At 35.2% G+C, this 19,337-nt stretch overlaps 2 protein-coding genes across 2 annotated transcripts in view; both read right to left on the reverse strand.

The window, feature by feature from the left end:
* The window catches only part of LOC145670618 (O-acyltransferase like protein-like), a 41,316-nt gene extending 39,170 nt beyond the window's left edge, over nucleotides 1-2,146 (reverse strand). Inside the window, exon 1 of the mRNA XM_081739409.1 lies at nucleotides 1,960-2,146. Within this exon, the coding sequence (XP_081595535.1) occupies nucleotides 1,960-2,089 (130 nt within the window). The 5' untranslated portion in view covers nucleotides 2,090-2,146. The remainder of the gene's footprint in view (nucleotides 1-1,959) is intronic.
* A 14,490-nt stretch (nucleotides 2,147-16,636) lies between these two features.
* The window catches only part of LOC145669869 (uncharacterized), a 38,404-nt gene continuing 35,703 nt past the window's right edge, over nucleotides 16,637-19,337 (reverse strand). The window contains exon 6 of the mRNA XM_081738214.1: nucleotides 16,637-18,175. The gene's annotated coding sequence lies outside the window, so the exon portion shown is untranslated. The remainder of the gene's footprint in view (nucleotides 18,176-19,337) is intronic.

A 19,337-nucleotide genomic window follows, 5' to 3' on the forward strand; every position in this document is an offset into this window, starting at 1 on the left:
TTTTAAAAGTGTTCCCGGATTTTTGTTACACATTGTACAATCATTCACGCCAATAAAAGTCTCTAGAGGGAGGCAACAAATAGAGAGGCAATAATGAGAAGTCATATAAAGAATTTGCGCTTTAGCATTCGTCAGGCCCTGACCGAAGATGATCGCTGTCCTGGACTAAGCGCTTCATTTACGAGATTCTGTGTCTATGATTTTTTTTTCTCCAAGGAGAAGTGGATTATCAAGGGAACCTATTTTAAAGGCGTGGAGGCTATCAAGACGGGAGTAACAACTGAACTTCTTAACAACCCAGTGCAATCCTTTCAACAGTGCATTGAGGCATGACACGCCGAGAGAAGTGCATCAGAGTGAAGGGGAATTATCTTGAAGAAGACACAGTTTGGCATAGAAATCAATATTGTCAGTACCACCAGTTTAGTTCATACAGATCTTGAATGCACTGGTATGTGGACGCAATCTGTTGAAAAGACATTTCATCTTAAACATGGAGTAGGAGTGTATAGAGTAAAATCTATGTTTAACAGAATACTACTTACCGTGCTTTATTTTCGTTGTGGATAGGTTTCAGATAACTACAGACCAAATAGAGGTAAAGTCAATTTCCAGAAAAAAAACGGCTATGTTAGAACTACCTGAACTTGATAAATTGGAACTACCTGAACAAGCCGATGTGTTCTCACTTGGAATCGAATCTAAGCCTTTTGTACACACAAGAACACACAAAATTTCCATAATATAACTTAACCATGGTATTACCTATGGAGGCCCAAAGGCAGATGACCATATAATATTTAACAGATTTGTAATTACTTCGTTAAACAAATAACGATTAAAATAATCAGGCAAAATAAAATTGTTAATGTTGAATTTAATCAATGATATTTTTCAGGAATTAATTTTTAATTGCTAATCGTTACAAAGTGTAATTGCTAAAATTCATAAAGATTATAGAATTAATAGTGTTAACCATAACTTTTTCCACGCATTAATTTATAAGTTAATCAATTATATTTTCATAGGTTTAATTTTAATCAGTTCTTTCAACTATGAATATTAGAAAGTGGGTAGCAATAACGTAATTTGTATTATTTTACTTTATGCATAAATAGAACACAAAAATTTATTAGCATTTATTTCATTATTCAACTTTTTACAATAGGCTAAATAAAACTTCCTAATCTTAAGAACTTGCAAGTATAACCTAATGAATTACAATAATCCAGAATACCACAAACCAATACCAACAAACCAAAACCAATACCTAGATTGATTTTGCGAACATGTTTACGGAACAAGGTCATTAACAGGAGCAGCAGCATACACAGAAATTCGTTAAGCAGAGAGGTTCAAACTCCCAAGTTCATGTAATTTCCGGTGTTTTGTATACACTATATTAACACAGCATACCGTATGTTAATTTTTGTTTACTATCTTTCTCAAGGCTGGTTAAAGGCGCGAACTCCTTAAGCGTACGCCATTGAACAGAAGCATAATGCCAGATGATTCAGGCAGAAAATAGTTTAAACTAATAACATCTGCTGAAATTGTTATTTTTGGGAAGAGCATGGAGTCTGAAAACGTTACCTCCTAATAATAATAATAATAATAATAATAATAATAATAATAATAATAATAATAATAATAATAATAATAATAATAATAATAATAATAATAATAATAATGGTGGAAAGTAGTGTCACAGATAGCTAACTCACGATCCTGCGTTCACTTTGAAATTTCTGTAGCGCGGTTGGGAATTGATCCCGGGACAATGTCCACAAAGCCATGTACGTTAACTTACTCGGTTACATAGAACTCCCAGGTAAATCTTTCTGCCATATTAATTATATAAAGAAGCTATGTGATCTCGCCACAAATTTTGAAAACAGATGAATAAAAATAGACAAATTATTTACCGTAGTTTACGAATAGCTAACGAATTATACATACCGCCATTTCCAGTGTAAACTGCAATAAATCCCCATCCAAGGAGTATAGCCCAGAGAATTGGTGTCAATGACGAATAGATGGCCGCCTCTGTTGCATTGTATACGTACCCAAGGTTCGCCATGTGACCCATTCCAAAACCAGCAGTCAGCCCACTAAATGTTGCAATTGTACATCCGATACTAACCTGAGGCTGGAAAATGAAACAATGCGCATTAGAAAATACTGGATCCACTTGGCTAAGGACAGAAGTCAAAGGAGATCTTTGTGCATACGGTATTGAATTTCCGAGTTCCGTGGCATAGAGTTAGCTTTTAGTCTTATACGAAGATTTAAATTTCCAGTGTCATATTAGAAAACAAGATCATATTAATAGCAGTGATGCCAACTGGAGAAAATCCCATGTTGTAGGATTTCTTTATATTAATTTCTCGAAAAGAGATAAAGGGAAATTTCGTCTTAATTGGCAGCAAATAATGGGATTTTTTTAGTAGCGACAGCAACAATATTCTCTATGTGCAGAATGTAGACTAATGACTCCTCAATAATCTTGAAATAAGTGTTAATTGTCAAATTTTGTTACCGGCAAATGTATGCCAGTTTAGAAGTAACTTGTGATTCTGTAGAAACAAGCTCCAAAAAATGTAAATTGTGCTCTGATATTGTATAAATACAAAGAATTTAATTAACGTTAAAAAGTCAAATGCAAAATGAGAAAGAACCAACTTCGAAAACGTTCTACTAAAAACGACTGGACAAGAAAGATCTTCTACACTTCATTTGATACAACTTGTCCTTTCTGACAGTTGCTTTCCTCTTTTTTTCCCCTTCCTGCACGTGCTCATAACAATCAGGCAAGAAGAACTGTTCCTATGGCAACAGCACGTTCAACCAATTACAGTGGCTCATTTCTCTCGCTCTGCAATGGTAAACATTCCACCCATTCCGCACATTGCCAATTTGAATATAAACAAATGCACGTTGTTTTAGTTTAGTTGAATTTCAACTTGAGTAGTGAACCTGCTGGTTTTTAAGAGCATTCTTTTTAGTCCTCTTTTGTGTCATTTAAATTTTATAAAACTGAGATTTACTTGCAGTGAATGATTTCGTGTTTCAATACCCAACGCAAAAGCTAGCAACATAGCATTGAGCACCACGTGCGCGCAGCAAGCTGTCAGAAAGGACAAGTATCAATTGCAGTGTAGTATCCTTTCGTTCATTACAATATAATGGCACTAAAGAGTAACGTAAACACTGAATCCTAACGATAAAATGTACTTGTTTCGGCCACCATTTTCAACTCTCTCTTTCAATTAAGAAAAAAAATTTATTCGTCAACTACGTCGTAAACGCAGAAGATCGAAATTTATGGGTAGTTTACTCATATATTGAGGAAAATGTGACATACAATAGTTTCATTTTTTATTTTTCTAAGTTTAAATTTTATTATCATAATATGAGAAATTCAAGAGCGTAATGGGTATCAGTGGCGGCGATTGGACGTTAAAAGTGGGGCGGCAAGACTTGACGGAAAGTTGTATAACTAATAGGATACTATCTTTTTTTGGTTAAAATACCGTATATCGTATTTCATATTTTATTAAGTAAATTGACAAGAGCAACGCAAGTAGATACTAGCCCTTTGTACTCTTAAACAACAAAGATGTAAGAAGAGATTTGATTTCTTGCTCATGAACATCTTAAAATTCAAAGCGGCTGATTAATATATTGAATCCTTCTAAGAAGTGAAAGTGTGCTGAAATTGTTCTGTTGCAATAGGTTAATTTTTGGGTTATTTTTCGTGGCAATTAAAACGCAATTTCTAAAGCTTTTTTAACTCCACGGGAGGACAACCATCACGTACTCACGCAACGGCGAATGTTATATGGCACCATTTTTTTCTATAAACCACTAATACATGCAAAAAGCTTATATTTCCAAATGAAACTATATACATTAAATGGTTACTTCAAAAAAGTGGGGGCAACTGCCCCCTTTGCCCTCCTAATCGCCGCCAATGATGGGAATTCCCTGTCGAGATGGGATTTTATAATGTTTTAGGTTGGCATCACTGATCAATAGTTACACAGTGCTACGGATTTGAGAATAACGATCAAAATATTTAAATTTCGAAAAAAAAAAGTATTTGTTTCACCGTGATTTATATTTACTTTTAATTCAATGATAAAGATTTCTATGTAGCATTTTTATTAAAATTACGCAAATGAGACTTACAATCAGTGCCAGATTTACGTATAAGCTAAACAAGCTATAGCTTAGGGCCCCACTAGCTTGAGGGACTAAAAATAGAAGAAAAATGATTGTAATGTAATTTCCAAATAACAAGAAAAAGCAAATAAGATTAAACAATAAGGCACATCCAATAATGGTGTTTTGTATTGTTATGAACTAAGCTTTTACGAAGCAACTAATAGGGCTCTATTTCTCAGGCTCACTTGTCGTGAGGCCCCTCTTATCCAGCCACGCTTATAATGAAGCCTCCGTTTCAAAGTCCTGCTTGTAATGGGCACTTGTTTCCATTTAGATATTCATTAGATCCATAAATTATCATAGAGCATATATTCAAACCTAAGAAACGGTGACATTTTGTCGCTGAAAAAGAAAGTTTTACGTATAAATGGCCCCTAAAGCTTCACATATAAACGATCCCTTTCAATAGCTTAGGGCCCCATCAAACCTAAGTCCGACACTGCTTAGGATAGTGTAATGTTAATCCCTTCCCTCTGTTACTTTACACAATAACTTGAAGCGAATTTTTATTTTTTATTTATTTTATTTTATTTATTATTTTTTTGCAATAATTCTCTAGTTTGTTAATGGAACCAGTTCATTAAACGGCCAATGTTCCGTTAAGGGGGTCCAGTAGTTTCTTGCTCAGGAAATTTGCAATTTCTCCATTTCTTTCTATTAATATTCGTTTGATTACATAATATAACGTTATATTAGGTTATGTTATGTTAGGTTAGGTTGGTTTTGGACCTCCTTAGCGGAGCATGGACCCATTAAACATTTACAGTGCTAATCACGTAAAAACACGGAGTGCCCGATCTTCTCTAAAATGCGGATCATGTAAATGTATGGAGTCCGTTTCAAAATTTATTTCAACGGTCATTTGCCGTACAATTGCGGAGTTAGCAGTCCTGAATAATGTTTTTATATAATAGTTTCTCATTCTGTCACTGTATGGTGGACAAATGCTCATAGTCGTTCTGTAAGCATAACTTCATACATGTGTTTTCATTTCCAATGTCATGTACTTGGTCAACTTCTTATTTTTAATACATTTCACCACATTTATGATGAGATTTCCAAGGAAGGCATTTCCTTATAATGTAACGTATTATATATCAAAATAAAGACGAAGATTCAAACTTTTCAACAGTGTATATGATACATGTATTTCACATTTACAGATTTTGATATATTATTTTTTTAAATGTAGCAAAAATGGCCAGCATTCTTGGGATGGTTTGCCACCGACATGTCAGCACTGTAAGTGTTAACCCTTAACGGGTAACAATGACTTTAACTGGAATTATCCAAATACTATTTTCTATTAAACAAAGGTAGTAGAGCTTTCGCATCTTGCTGACAGATGGCAGAAACATCCTCCAGCTGGTGACATCTACTGGACGAAATTGAGACTGCTAGTACGAAATACTTTTTACTGTCTACCAGTTTCTTTTTTTTTTCTTTTTTTTTTAAACTTGTTTCAAAGTTTAGAGCAGCCATTTACAAATGTTGTTCGAGCTGCTCTCATCAGAAACCCATAATGTTCTGTTCGATGCCACTGGACATCTCTGCGGCTGCATCGGTCAATAATTACGCAGAATTTAAAATTCCATTCTTATATGTTGTAGACAGCCCACCAGCTAAAAGCCAATAATCGTCTAAAACGCGGACAATTTTCTTAGAAACTGTTGACCAAGTGATCGTGTGCTATGCGATGCTGCCAGGAATCATGGGTCTTCTTTTTGAAGATGGTGGTGGAAACATATAATGACTATAACATCCGATGATAATGTTCTATGATGAACTCCTCTGTTGTGTGAGACCTACAGGGTGTCCAAGAAGTCCTGTGCCTTAAGGTGTATGTGGCCCCACGTAACGTGGTCACTAACACTCTTGTCTTCGATGGGAACAATCCAAGTTCGATTCCCAATGTGGGACACTTGGTTGAAAAGGTGTAACAGCTTTTCCAGGCTACCCCTCTGAGTGAGGATTTTCCTGGATACTCATTTATACCAGCCAAATGCCGGGATGGTATCCGATTGTTTCTTTCCCCTTTCGCTAGCTGAGGGACGTCATCCCTCATACGTGAAGAGGTTAACGCCATAGATACTGATGACCAGAAATATGTATCCCTAAGTTTGCGTAACACTGATTTCTTGGTCAAATAAAACACTATCTGGTATCTCTGTCGCAGTCACGTGGTGCATTTCAAGTGTGAAAATGGCTGATACGATTGTTGCTGAAAAAGTTTCTGCAATCAGTATGAAAAAAGACATATGAAATTCTGGAAATGGTTTTAATGTTTTCATAGTATTAACCTTTAAGATCGATACACTTTTGTGTATCCCTAAATCAATTTTGAAAGCAGTTTTTGCACTTTGACTCTAGAAACGCTGTTCAGAATGCGTCAACAGCTATTTCAGGCGACAAAAATCGCTAACCATGCATCTTACTTTTCATGTATGGGAACATAATGCAAGTCATTAGGTGAGTACGGATAATGAGTCACTAATTCGATATTTTTATTGGATAAAAAGTCAACAGTTTGATGTGTTGAGTGGGAACTAAATTTTTAGTGGTGAAGAATGGTGCAACACTTTAGGTTGTTTTACACAATTCATTGTCGACCTCCTGCCAACAAATTGTTGTATACCATTCAACATTTACAGTACTTAAGTAATAAGTAAAAACTTGATGGGCAGCACTCCTCGAACGAATAACTTCTGTTCCTTTCGGTTATCTTTGAAACACCTAAACAGTGCGTTGCTGTTTACTTTCGGTTTCGTATGAATTGATCCAAGTTTTGTCCTCCGTAACAAATGTTGCACACTAAATTTGACTTACGTCGGTTGAATATTTCGAGCATTTCTTTACATCAGTTGATACGAACCTGATTTTGAGCTTCGGTCAAGTTGTGTGGGATTCAACAGCTTGAAAATTACCGTACGTTCAAGTAACCATCCAAAATTGTATGTACTGATTTCGTGTTAAGATCAAGTATTCCTAAATATGACGGTATGTCGCATGCCAATCTCTCTTAATCGTTCCACACATTGCATTGGTATTAGCAACAACGGATGGATGACTTCTTCAAAAGTGATCAAAACGGATGGATCACTTACAAATATGCGACAACGATGGAATTCAGACAACTAATTGTACACAATACTATTAGATGGTGCTGCATGTCCAAAAGCAAAATGAAATCGCTCGACGTATTGTTTCGGTGTGTACATTATTTTACATGAGAAACCGTTATCACGATTCACTTATCTGCTTTCGATTTCGAGCCAATTTGAAAATCGGCTTTTATTTTCGCGTTTCTAAACAGCTGAAAACGGAAAGCCATTAGGTGACTTGTGATAACGGTACCTCACGCAAAATAATATTGACTAGGGCGCTCTTGTTCCATATTTCAATTATCTTTTATCTATTTGAAGATATCACATAATTACTGTAAAATTAGCGGTATTTTAATTTCGCCGGAATGAAGACTTTTAAGATTATAACATCATCCTTGTCAAAAATGTGATTAAATTGAAAATGGTTACTTCACAAAAAATTGTGCGATTCGGGGTTCGAATAGTTACTTTTGAAGCATTTATTAAACTTATTTTTTCCATTTTTGGTTGAGTCGCCATGATAAAATGATAACATCACTGCGAAGGAACAACAAATTCGTCGTGAAACGGAAATGCGCTATGGCCGTGATCAGCCGGTTGTCAAATGTGGTTCATTTTAGAAACCAGATTCAACTTAGTCTACTTTCCACGAAATTAAAAAATAATCTGAATAGAATAGAGAATAAGACTAGTAAGAGGTAAGATTACCGGACATTTAGGTCCGGTTTTGAGGTTGTATCGGACACCGGACAAGGAGATCAAAAAACCGAACTGTCCGATAAAATACCGGACGATTGGTAACCCTACCAGAGAGTCCACGCGCCAGAAGTGAACGCTTTACCACTGAGCCATCATGGCCCCTTTGGTTGTTTTAGTTAGTAGTGGACGCAATAAGTGCCAGCAGACTACCTAATTCTCTGGAATATGAGGTGACAGAAAGTATGATCTGCTTTGTTGTTATTGTTGATTGGTTTAACGTCCCTTTCAGCAACGAGGCTATATGAGACGTGGAACTACTGATTAACGTGGAATCCGAACCACATGAGCTCCCGCCGGGAATCGAACCCGGGTCTCCCACGCCACAGGCGCGTACGCTAACCGCTTAGCCACGGATGAGCTTTTATGATCTGTTTTGTTCTATATAATAAATAGGATATATATTTGTATATAGAGTTGTCCAGATACAACAGAGGTAATCAATATAAGAAAGAATGGGTTTTTCTTACCTTGATTTGTACTAACATGTTTGGACAATCCAGCGGGAAAGTAGTGGCTGCCTTTTTCGATGCAGATCGTTGTTATCTTCACTATCGTGTTACTAAATACAGAAGTTAGTCACGCATTAGTCAAGCTCTTAATACAGCGCTAGAAACGAATCTGCATAGAGCCCTATGTTGTTAGTTGTCAATCTGATGCAGTAAATAGTGTTTATTTATCCTCCTAGAATAGAGTATTTATTTATTTATTTATTGTGTACTAGCGTCAATTACCCGCTTCACTGCGTTAAAATAAGGAAGATTAGTAATATTTTCCGTTAGTCAGTCACATTTTGCTGTTACTAAAGCGTTTTCTGATTTCGGACATTTTCGATCATTTTTATATAGTCCGTCCTCCCCTCCCCCAAGTTGCAAGTCTGAATTTGGTTGAGTTGAGTTGATTTTAGTTTAGCATCCATTTCAGCAGCGAGGCTATATGAAACGTGGACCTACTGATTAACGTGGAATGCGAACCACATGAGCTCCCGCCGGGAATCGAACCCTGGTCTCCCACGCCAAAGGCGCGTACGCTAACCGCTTAGCCACGAAGGAGCTCCAAACCACCTAAGGAATAATCATTGTTATGTTGTTATTAATGTCTATTAGAGTTTTTGAACCAGGATTAGGGTAAAATGAGATATGAAACTTCTTTTACAAAACTTTGAAATTTTTATTAAACGAAGACTCAACTATTGTTATAAGATCACGTAAAAAAAAATTACTACGTAATCGTTATACAGATTTTAAAAATGAAACATTTGCACCCCATTTGCGTTTCTCTCGACATTATCGCTCAACTTTCTGAGAAAAGAGACAATCCCCTTATTAACGGGGATGTGTTACCTCGCATAGCGCAGTCGCGCTAAAATCTCGCCTGTAGTGTGAGAGGTCTCGGGTTCGATTCCCAGTGATGATTTTCGGTTGAAAAAGTGTAACAGCGGTTTTATTCTGGGTTTTCTTCATCTACACCAGACAAATGTCGGGATGATACGTAATATACAGGTCTTAGGACGCTTCCTTCTTCCACGGATAGTGTACTCGCCAAAGATTGTCATCCATTATACACGACAGGTTTAGGGCCATATATGCCAGCAATGTCAGGTAAGTATGATATAAATCTAGATACAGGTATATAAAATATATGAATGTATATATATATATATATATATATATATATATATGTGTGTGTGTGTGTGTGTGTGTGTGTGTGTGTGTGTGTGTGTGTGTGTGTGTGTGTGTGTGTATGTATGTTTCAACATAACTCTGGAAGGCCTGGAGTATTTTCAACTAAACTTGATCCACATATTCATATTTACAATCTCAAAATGAATACTGTTGAATGATCACATCTATAGAGTAAGTAGAAGTGACATAAAAATAATCTAAAATGACCGATATTATTGTCTAGCCCATAACTTTTGGGGTTGCTGAGGTGAATCGTGTCACTAGTCTCTATCAACACCCATGGAGGTGGAAGAGTGCCATAAAATAACTGAAAACAACTGATATTAGTGTCGAATCAATAGTTATCAGGGTAGCTAAGTTATTTGGTGACAATTCCAGTGTCCTTTCCAAGTCCAAGATCAGCCCCAGTGGGGTAACAACCCTATCGCTCCTATGAGGTTAAGGAAGACGAAAACGTTTAAAAATAGTCAAAAAATTATAAATATTAGTGTCAATTTCATAGCTTTATGTGTCGCTGAGATGAATAGTTACACACCATATATCGTAAAAAGTACAAATTCAGTCCCAATCGGCAGGATGGGTGTGAGAAGGAGGATTAAATAAAACATAAACATCTAAGATGATCAAGATTACTGTCAAATCTATAGTTTTGGCGCCGCTAAGCTGTTAGTTGCCAATTCCGATGACACTGCTCGTACTCGAAGACGTTGCTCTTACTTCTCTCTCTCTCTCTCTCTCTCTCTATATATATATATATATATATATATATATATATATATATATATATATATATATCAAAACAACACAGCGTTTGGGAGATGATTCTTGACACCAAGATAAGACAAAAAAAATATAGACCAACCTGGTTGCAAAAACCCGTCATTTCGAACTTATAGGCTGCGGAAAACATGGAAAAATTAAATTTAAAGGTCCATAGCTCCAACACTATGGGACCTACCGTAGTCGGAGCAAGACTTAGGAACTATTATGTGCGCTATATCCAAAAATACATATTTTAGAATCCTGTGGTACTCAGTCATAGTTTTCGACATCGCTGAGATGAATGTTGACATGTCCAATGCCGTTCAAGACCACGTTCAGTCCTCATTCGCACGATAGGTGAGAAAAGATGGAAAATAAAATATCCACAATGACCGACACTAGTATCGAGTACATTGTTTTCAGGATCGGGAAAACGGCTAACCTATTTGAAATAGCTTTTGGAACAGAGTTATGATCCACTTGAAATCGGGTTTTTATAACGCCGCTTCGATTTAAGTTTGTATCCTATAGGAACAGGGCGTTTTAAAATTTATGTGATTAGTAGAGTACGTTATGAATTTTTATTATTAGTTTCATTGAATTGCAGATCCTCAGGGGGAAGGGGATTCAAATGTATTAAGTGTGTATTATCAAAATGTAAATGGACTTAGAACTAAAACCTCAGATTTTCTTCAGAATTTGCTGGGTTGTTCACATGATCTCATAGTACTAACTGAAACATCCTTGTCGCAAGACATTAAAGATGGTGAATTATTTGATGAGCGATATAAAGTATTCCGAAACGATAGAATTCTTACGTTAACAAATAAGGTTAGAGGAGGTGGTACACTGATAGCTGTAAAAACTTGTTATCAGTATCGTTCGCGGATCAGTACTGTCATTGATTTTTCTGAGAAAACTATTCAACAATAGAATAGATTGTCCTTCTTTACTCTCTCATGTTTCGTTATATGTACCAGGCCTTAGGCCTAGATACGATCTCTTCTTTTGTGTTTCATTTTCAAGAACTACTCAACACAAAAATTCATCGATTGTTAGAACTTTAAAACTGTATAATTTTGTGTCAAAATATTGTGATATATTTTTGATACTGAATCACATTTTCATGCAAAAATTAAACAATTATGTATGGATTTGGAGCTCTCTGGCTTAATGTTTTGAAATGAATTTTGCTCGTAATGTGTACACTCAAAAGATAAAAACACTAACTAAAACATTATTGGTATGTCCTTTTATATGGAATAGTATTGAATTGAAATTAATATTTGGGAACTGAAATTGAAATAATGAATTCAAATTAATATTTGCAATGCATTTCTAATATATGTACAATTTGCAGGAAAGTGCTTATACTTACATTTATTTTTTGTTTGTTGTATCATTACTTTATTTGTATTTTGTATTCTTTTATCTTGTCTCGTTTTGTCTGTAGCTAGCTTATTTTATTTTACTTTCTTGTGTTTTATTTTAGAATAATGGTATCGTATTAAAATATTATGTTAATAAGCCTATTATAGGATTGTAATCCTGTATGCCTTTTACAAAATAAATAAATAAATAAATGTTTCCCTATATACAATCATTTCTTTCCTGTTCGAAGCTATTAGCAGCACTAGTAGACTTACTTCCAATGGATAAAATGCACAGCAAAGGATGTCGCGGCATCCTTCTTGTTTATAGTTTTGATCCAATTCTCACTATTGTTGTGGTATATAAGTATAATAAACAATGACTTACTTTCTAGTATCCTTTTACTTTTTGGAACCATCACAACATCTTCCATTGTCTTTACCTATTTCAAGAATTTCAAACCGTACTCTACTATTACAACCATGACAAGCATCCCAGAATACCAGGTGAACTTCCAAACAACAGTATCATAGTCCACAACGTTAGTTATGAATATAAATAAACACTAGTGTCTCGCTTATTGGATCAAAACGTCTAATATATTTCAATCAAAAAATTTTCTCCTAGGCCTTCTATCTATAGAACTACATGTAGTGTAGCCAAACCCAAACTATCACTTCACTCAGTGTGATGTACTTATTCTGTAGAAAATAGGAAAACTCGATTTAGGGGCCGTTCAGAAATTTTGTGTCTCCTGATCCAAAAACTAATTATTCGCCAAAGATCGCAATCTGTTGATGCATTGTTTGGGTCATTTCTAAAAATTCTTGTTTTACAAGAATTTTTGGAATACTTGTCAAGAGCAACGGATCATAAGATTTCCAAGGATCCAAAAAGTAGTGAAATCTCATTTTTTTTAAAATGTGGCATAGCACTATATTATTAGAAGCACTTCAATTATATAACATCGTGTCTTTTTTAATCTTTGTATTTTAATGATCAATGTTCTTAATATTGAATTTGTGTACTGTAACATTGTCAATATAGGATATTATGTATAAAAGAAGCTATAGTTGTTACAGATTCTGTAAATAATAAATAAAGATACAATTTTGTGGTGTTCTTTGATGTCTTTGTCATTGCATCCTCAGTATTCAGTTCTACTCCCTCCCCCCAAGAAACCAGGCTGGCTACGGGCCTGCTGTCGTTCAACGAATCCTCACGTAATACGAGATTTCCCTAACACACAACAAACAGCTCAGCGTTGTGATCGTCACCTGACCGTTGCCAGCACAAGCATCTGACGTGATTCCAACTTCGAGCGCCTCTATTTAATTGATAAGGACACACTTATACAGGTGAACGGTAGCTACGTGGACAAACTTCAATAGGTGATTCCGATCACCTGTACGAGTAAAACGTCTTGGGAACACATGTAGCCGATCAATAGTTTGGGAGAGGCGTAGACGCAGTACGTTGTACCGTACATAGATGGCACTCTGTTATCCAGCATGTTTACTGTACGAGTGTGCCTCGCTTGGGAACGTGTGTTGTATTGTGTTGGTAAAATGGTCCGTTATTCCTACTGAGACCATGCTGATATGTTGTTCGCGTATGGCCAAGCAGACGTTAATTGTCGGGAAGCAGCAAAAATTTACGCGGAGAAGTATCCTCATTGACAGCAACCGAATCACCAGACGTTTGCTGCAATATTTCGAAGTTTGCGTGAAACAGGATTGTTTGAGGGAATGCATGAATGTGGAGGCCGTGTGGAGTATGTTCGTGCACTAAATCTCTAAGAACGTGTGCTACAAGAGATTGCGAATAGCCCCAGTGCAAGCTCTAGGGAAGTGGCCCGCCAGTATGATATAAGCCAAGCGACTGTGTTAAAAATTCTGCACGACAGCAACTACTATCCCTATCACCTGCAACCTTTCCAGGTATTATCATCTGTGGATTTCCCTCCGCGAGAAAGGTTTTTTCGGTGGTTATTACATAGGGTCACCACTAATGTTGGATTTCTGTCGTCAGTCCTCTTCTTAGATGATGCGACTTTTGGTAGGACTAGCGTCATCAACCTACACAACCTTCATCTGTGGGATACAGAGAACCCCCATTGAATGGTTGAATCGTCCCATCAGTAACGGATCAGCGTCAACGTGTAACGGATCAAATTTTACATTTGTTTCGTTACAGAGATAAATGAATTCCTGACAGCTCTTTTAGTAGCTCCTTCCTGAACAAATAGTCAAGTTTAATATTAGTTGTCAAAGATTATTACAATAATAAAAAGCATAATATGCTATCGAACGCAATTAGATTTCATTAGAATTAAATAACCAATTTAATTTTATTAATATTATCCTTTTATTTACAATTTAACCCTACAACGGTGGGGCGGAAAAAACGTTTCATAAACGGTCGGGCTGGGTCTGACAGACGGGCAATTCCATCGTTACGGGTGGGACAGTTCAACTACGTTTTTGGTGCTTTCACATCGAATAAAAAATTGCATGTAAGTTATTTTGGTGTAGTTTTCATGGTGCACGTAGAAGTAATTTACAAGTATTGATATCAATTGTCAGAAGTTTACGAAAAAAACTGAGAGCGGAAATATTTAAAATAAAAGGACCTGTTACGGGTGGGACAAAAAAGAGAACATGATTATGCAGCAACAGGAATAGTGACCAAACTCTTGAAATTTAAAATTGGTAATGAAATATTGGTTTTGTTTTCGAGTCCAGTAAGAAGTGGCATTTTTTATGCAATATAGTAATCGAAAAATCATTCCATGATCAAATAAAACGGTCATTTTTACTGTTACGGGTGGGATACAGTTCGAACTACACGCAGAAATTTCTATTGTAGACAAGGAAAATAAAAAATCAATCTCTTTTCTTTTCTTTATCATCACATATACTGCCTCCTAGTAGTACATAATGTATATAGCCGTTGTTCCAGTTTTAGAAATGCAAAGAATTCTTAATTGTAATTTACAAGCAATAAAACAATTCTGTAACTAGTAACATAAAACATTCCTACCTCTAACTGTACATGTTATTAGAGTTGTACAAATAGAAATAACTCTGAACTCAACTCCACAAACACAAATACAAACAGTTCAATGAGAAATATCTTCAAACATCTTTCCGTTCATAGTCTGAAATGAATAACCATATAGCATCTATGGAATTTCACGAACATCTACAGAAGATGGAAATTCGTACAATACCGCTTCCTTTCTGACATCTTGGATGAAAGGTGTCGGTCGAATGGCTAAGACTTGTTCCAGTCGAATATAACTTAAGTTACTTCTGTCTGTTTTGAGTAGTTTATGACTTTTATCAAAATTTATTAAATACATTACATGGACATCTTTCTTAATATCTGCTTCGCCTTGAGCAATGGTCACATACTTATAGGAAATTATTTTCTTCCAGAATGTTTTGATGAACTCCATTAGTAGAAATGACCCCGGTTATATCTGAATAAAACTGTCATCCTTCTTGCAAAAATTTCCAGAATAGGCGCACCATCTTCAAATACTATTTCTACGTTAGTAATAGTACACAAAACAAAAATTTCATGACCGCTTGTCAATGAGCCGATCGCTCATGAAAACATACTTGAATCGTTAGTTTTGTTATTTGATAAAGTGCCAGAAAGTTGTACAATGACCAAAATGTTACTAAATACCATCATCGCATCAGAAATAGGTCTAAGTTTATATATATATATGATGGCCAAAAATGAGGATTTTTCAAAAACAATCATATATGCTTGTAATATTAAAAAAAATAAAGTTAAATTATTTTGCTTTAAAAGTTGCAAGATAAACAAACTTATGATTCATTGAAAGATGTTTAGTAGCCACATAAAATACTAGAATATATGATTCAAGATGTTATAGGCTCGGACGCCTCGTAATTGTTACGGGTGGGACACTTTAAAATAATTAAATATTTCTTAAAATGTTTTAGTTTTCTCTATTAAAATGTTTACAAAGGAAACCTAGTATAATATTGCTTACTTTTACCAGGAATTGCAATTAATTAGAAAATACATGTGTAACCAAGATAAACTCTCAGATGTTTTCCGTTACGGGTGGGACACAACAGCAAGCAATACATAAAATTGGAGAAAAAGCCCACAAAATGTTATCTTTTAATAAAAAAAAATTAGCTGAAGTTAGACTATAGGTCTTGTAGCTTCTTTCAGACACATCTGTGGTTTCTAACAAAATATCATCGCCAAATCTAATGTTGACAAGTTAGATACGAATTAATCATCTCAACGAATCACGTCGTGACCTATGTTATAGGCACTATAAAATTCATTTTTGTTTTATAAAAGAGAATCCTTCTTCCAGGTTCAAATGATTCAAAGTTTTTTCTACTATTCACATAAGGTAATATTCTATTTAGACAGGTTTCGAAAAATAATGTCAAGGTTTACCTTGTCGTGGAATTGCCCAGACCCAAGAAAATAAAACTGCACAATTAATTTGTAAACGATATTGTAAAAATAAAAACACACTTTTATATAATTGCAAGTATTTCTAAAACATGAAAAAGCATTTCAGCTCTAAACTGTGTGTAAGCTTATTTTTTGAAAAAATATTTGTAATTGTTTACACAATTTTTAGTAAATTACACGAGTTCTTTTTTAAATTATATAAAAAATAATACTTGTTTAAATGTTGTTATAGATAAGTAATATTGTGAAGGGCACTTATAAGTTTATTTAACATAACTTAAGGCACCATTTATATTGAAATGTACTGAATGTCAAGGAGGAAAGTTTCTTAGTTTTCATAGCATTCATCACAGGTCATTTTCGCGACATTCAAACATAGCCATGCTTTACAAACTGTGCAATATTATTTAGTTTCTTTGTCCTTCCATCTGTATCATCTTCACCTCTTTCCTATCCCCGAAGAAGCTCGTTTGTCCACCTGGAAGTCAGAAAATCTTGCTGCAAGAAGCCTACTTTCAAGAGAGAGACTTGATTGCGTTGCGCACTGCATCACATAAGGCGTTGCCAGAGATTTCGCTAGTTTCTAGAGATAATCCCATCTAGCCATTTTTGTTTGGTTTGCCCTGAAAGTGAGATATCCATTCAGTACGGCAATGTTCATGACTGCGAGAAAAGACAGAGTGGACAACGCCTGGTTCCTTTTGCGCCTGTGTATTCACCGTACATAGCATCAACAAAGTCTACACCATCCTTAGTTTTGCTGTAATATGTTTTTATGCTAGGCTTCTTGTCTTCGCCGTTTTCTAAGTCAATTTCATCATAAATATGGAACTATCATGGTCACTAAATAATTCAAAATCAGGATCTGTATCGGAATCATCCAGTTCACTTTCATCATCATATAAAATTCTATGTATTTCACTCACAGAAACGGTTTCACGTTCCAATATGTTCTAAAGTTGCTCGTAATGCAAACTGAAATGTTGTTCGTATATACAAACTCAAAAAATGTCGAATAAGTAATCACAATAAAAATAATAAACTTCTTGCAAGATTCTTTACCTAGCAATAAAAAGTTACATGAACGGTCTTGCTGGGTCTGACAGACCCACGCGAGGGTCATAGCTCTACTAAAAGCAACCTAACAATAATTCAAACTGGTTTGCGACACTAGCGTTTCTTATCGGGAGTTTCAGGAAGGTATACGAAGTTACAACTCAAACCGCTAACTTTAAGTGGGAATTTTTTAAAAATATAAGTAGATGAGTCTCACAGACCCAGCCCGCCCGTTCTAGGGTTAAGAATATAAATGATTACTTACTGTAAATAATTATGTCCAATACACTGAATTTTTAGCAAATCCTAAAATATGTTTTATCAATGTCTTGATTTATTTCATTACTAATTTGCAAGAAAACAAATCGCACTACATATATATACTATGGATACACTATTTTTCACTCAAATTTGTACTGATCGGTGAAAATTACTATCTCATCTTTAATTATGAATATCTGATTATTATCTGTCAGCTTTTGGCATTTTAAGATTTCAAGGCATTTTAACGTTAGATTTACAGAAATCCATAGATGCTTTTATCTCTAGAAAGTTAACTCCTTCTTAAAATTTCTGCAGTTCCTTTTTAAATTGGACAAATCTGAGTTCTGATTAGGACGCTTAGACAAGATCATCTTCTGGGAGGTGGAGCTCTGAGAATTCCATTGGCATGGGAGTCATATCTGCGCTCTTCAGAGTCGTAGGTAACTGGCTCCCGTAGATTCACCACCAAAGTTTCTAGAACGGTAAATAATAATTTGTGAGCACTTGTAATGTAAATTTGAAATATAATTTCAAACAGCTGTTCACTTATATTGTTCTACTAAACAGTTAGTTGTGGTTAAAATAATTATATTAGATTTGCAAGAGCCAGTCTAAAATTCTTACTTAAGATGTTTACTCAGATAAAAACATATCACAATAAACAGTTCATCAGATATCATAAATGTTATATACTATACTAACAACATACTTTTCCTAAGAACTGAAAATATCTACAAACAGTGTGTGTACGAAGGGTAATTTCACTTTTTGATACACTCAATTTTGATTTTGAGTTAAACTAAAGTGTTAGTTCCTGTATGATAGCACAATTACTTCCAGAGTTAAAAACCTAGTCCTTCGCAGCTTATTGCGGTATGAGATACTGCTCTATACATATCCATGCAAGACATGTGGGTTTAAGAAGTTACTTTCCATTTTAATCTATTTCTTTTTCCCTGTCACTAATGAAAGATATATTCTACCTTTCGTGTTAATGCAAGTAAATATGTAGAAATAGAAACAAAATATTTTATCGTACACTACCAATATTTTAACCCTTAGCCCTTTGGGGATCTTATGGTGCATTTTGTACCATACGCATTTTTCATGGTACATTGCGTTATTTCTCTTCTATTTGAGCTTTTTCGTCCCGTTTTTTTTTTTTTTTTTTTTTTTTTTTTTTGTTTTTCAAGTCCCGAGACATTGTAGAAGACATTATGTATGGTTTCAGACCGTCCTGCGTCCAGACATGGGAGGTGATGACGTCATAATCTTAAAATGTATTTTTTCCCTTTTTAAGTCTATGTTCATTATTTTTTGGCGGGCTTATTTTTGAACGTAGAAGATTAAAATTTCGCACAAACATTCAGTCCACCGAGTAGTATTTACCAGATGTTTTGTTCCGATGTCAGTGTTAAAACAGGGGGGAACCAGAGGGGCAAAGGGGTAAAAAAAAAAGGATATTTTTACCCCAAAAATCCCGTTTTTGAGAATTTCCCCCCTCACATATACGATGGAGACACGTGAGTCATACCGTCTGAAAGGCAGTTTCATTCTGAAGAGAATGACGGTCAAATCATTATCCTAGGGTAATTAGGGACGTCTCAGGGATTTTTTGAAAAATATACTTCTATAT

The sequence above is a fragment of the Thermobia domestica genome, chromosome 14, assembly GCF_964235325.1.
Source record: "Thermobia domestica chromosome 14, izTheDome1.hap1.1, whole genome shotgun sequence".
In the NCBI taxonomy this organism is placed as follows: Eukaryota; Metazoa; Arthropoda; class Insecta; order Zygentoma; family Lepismatidae; genus Thermobia; species Thermobia domestica.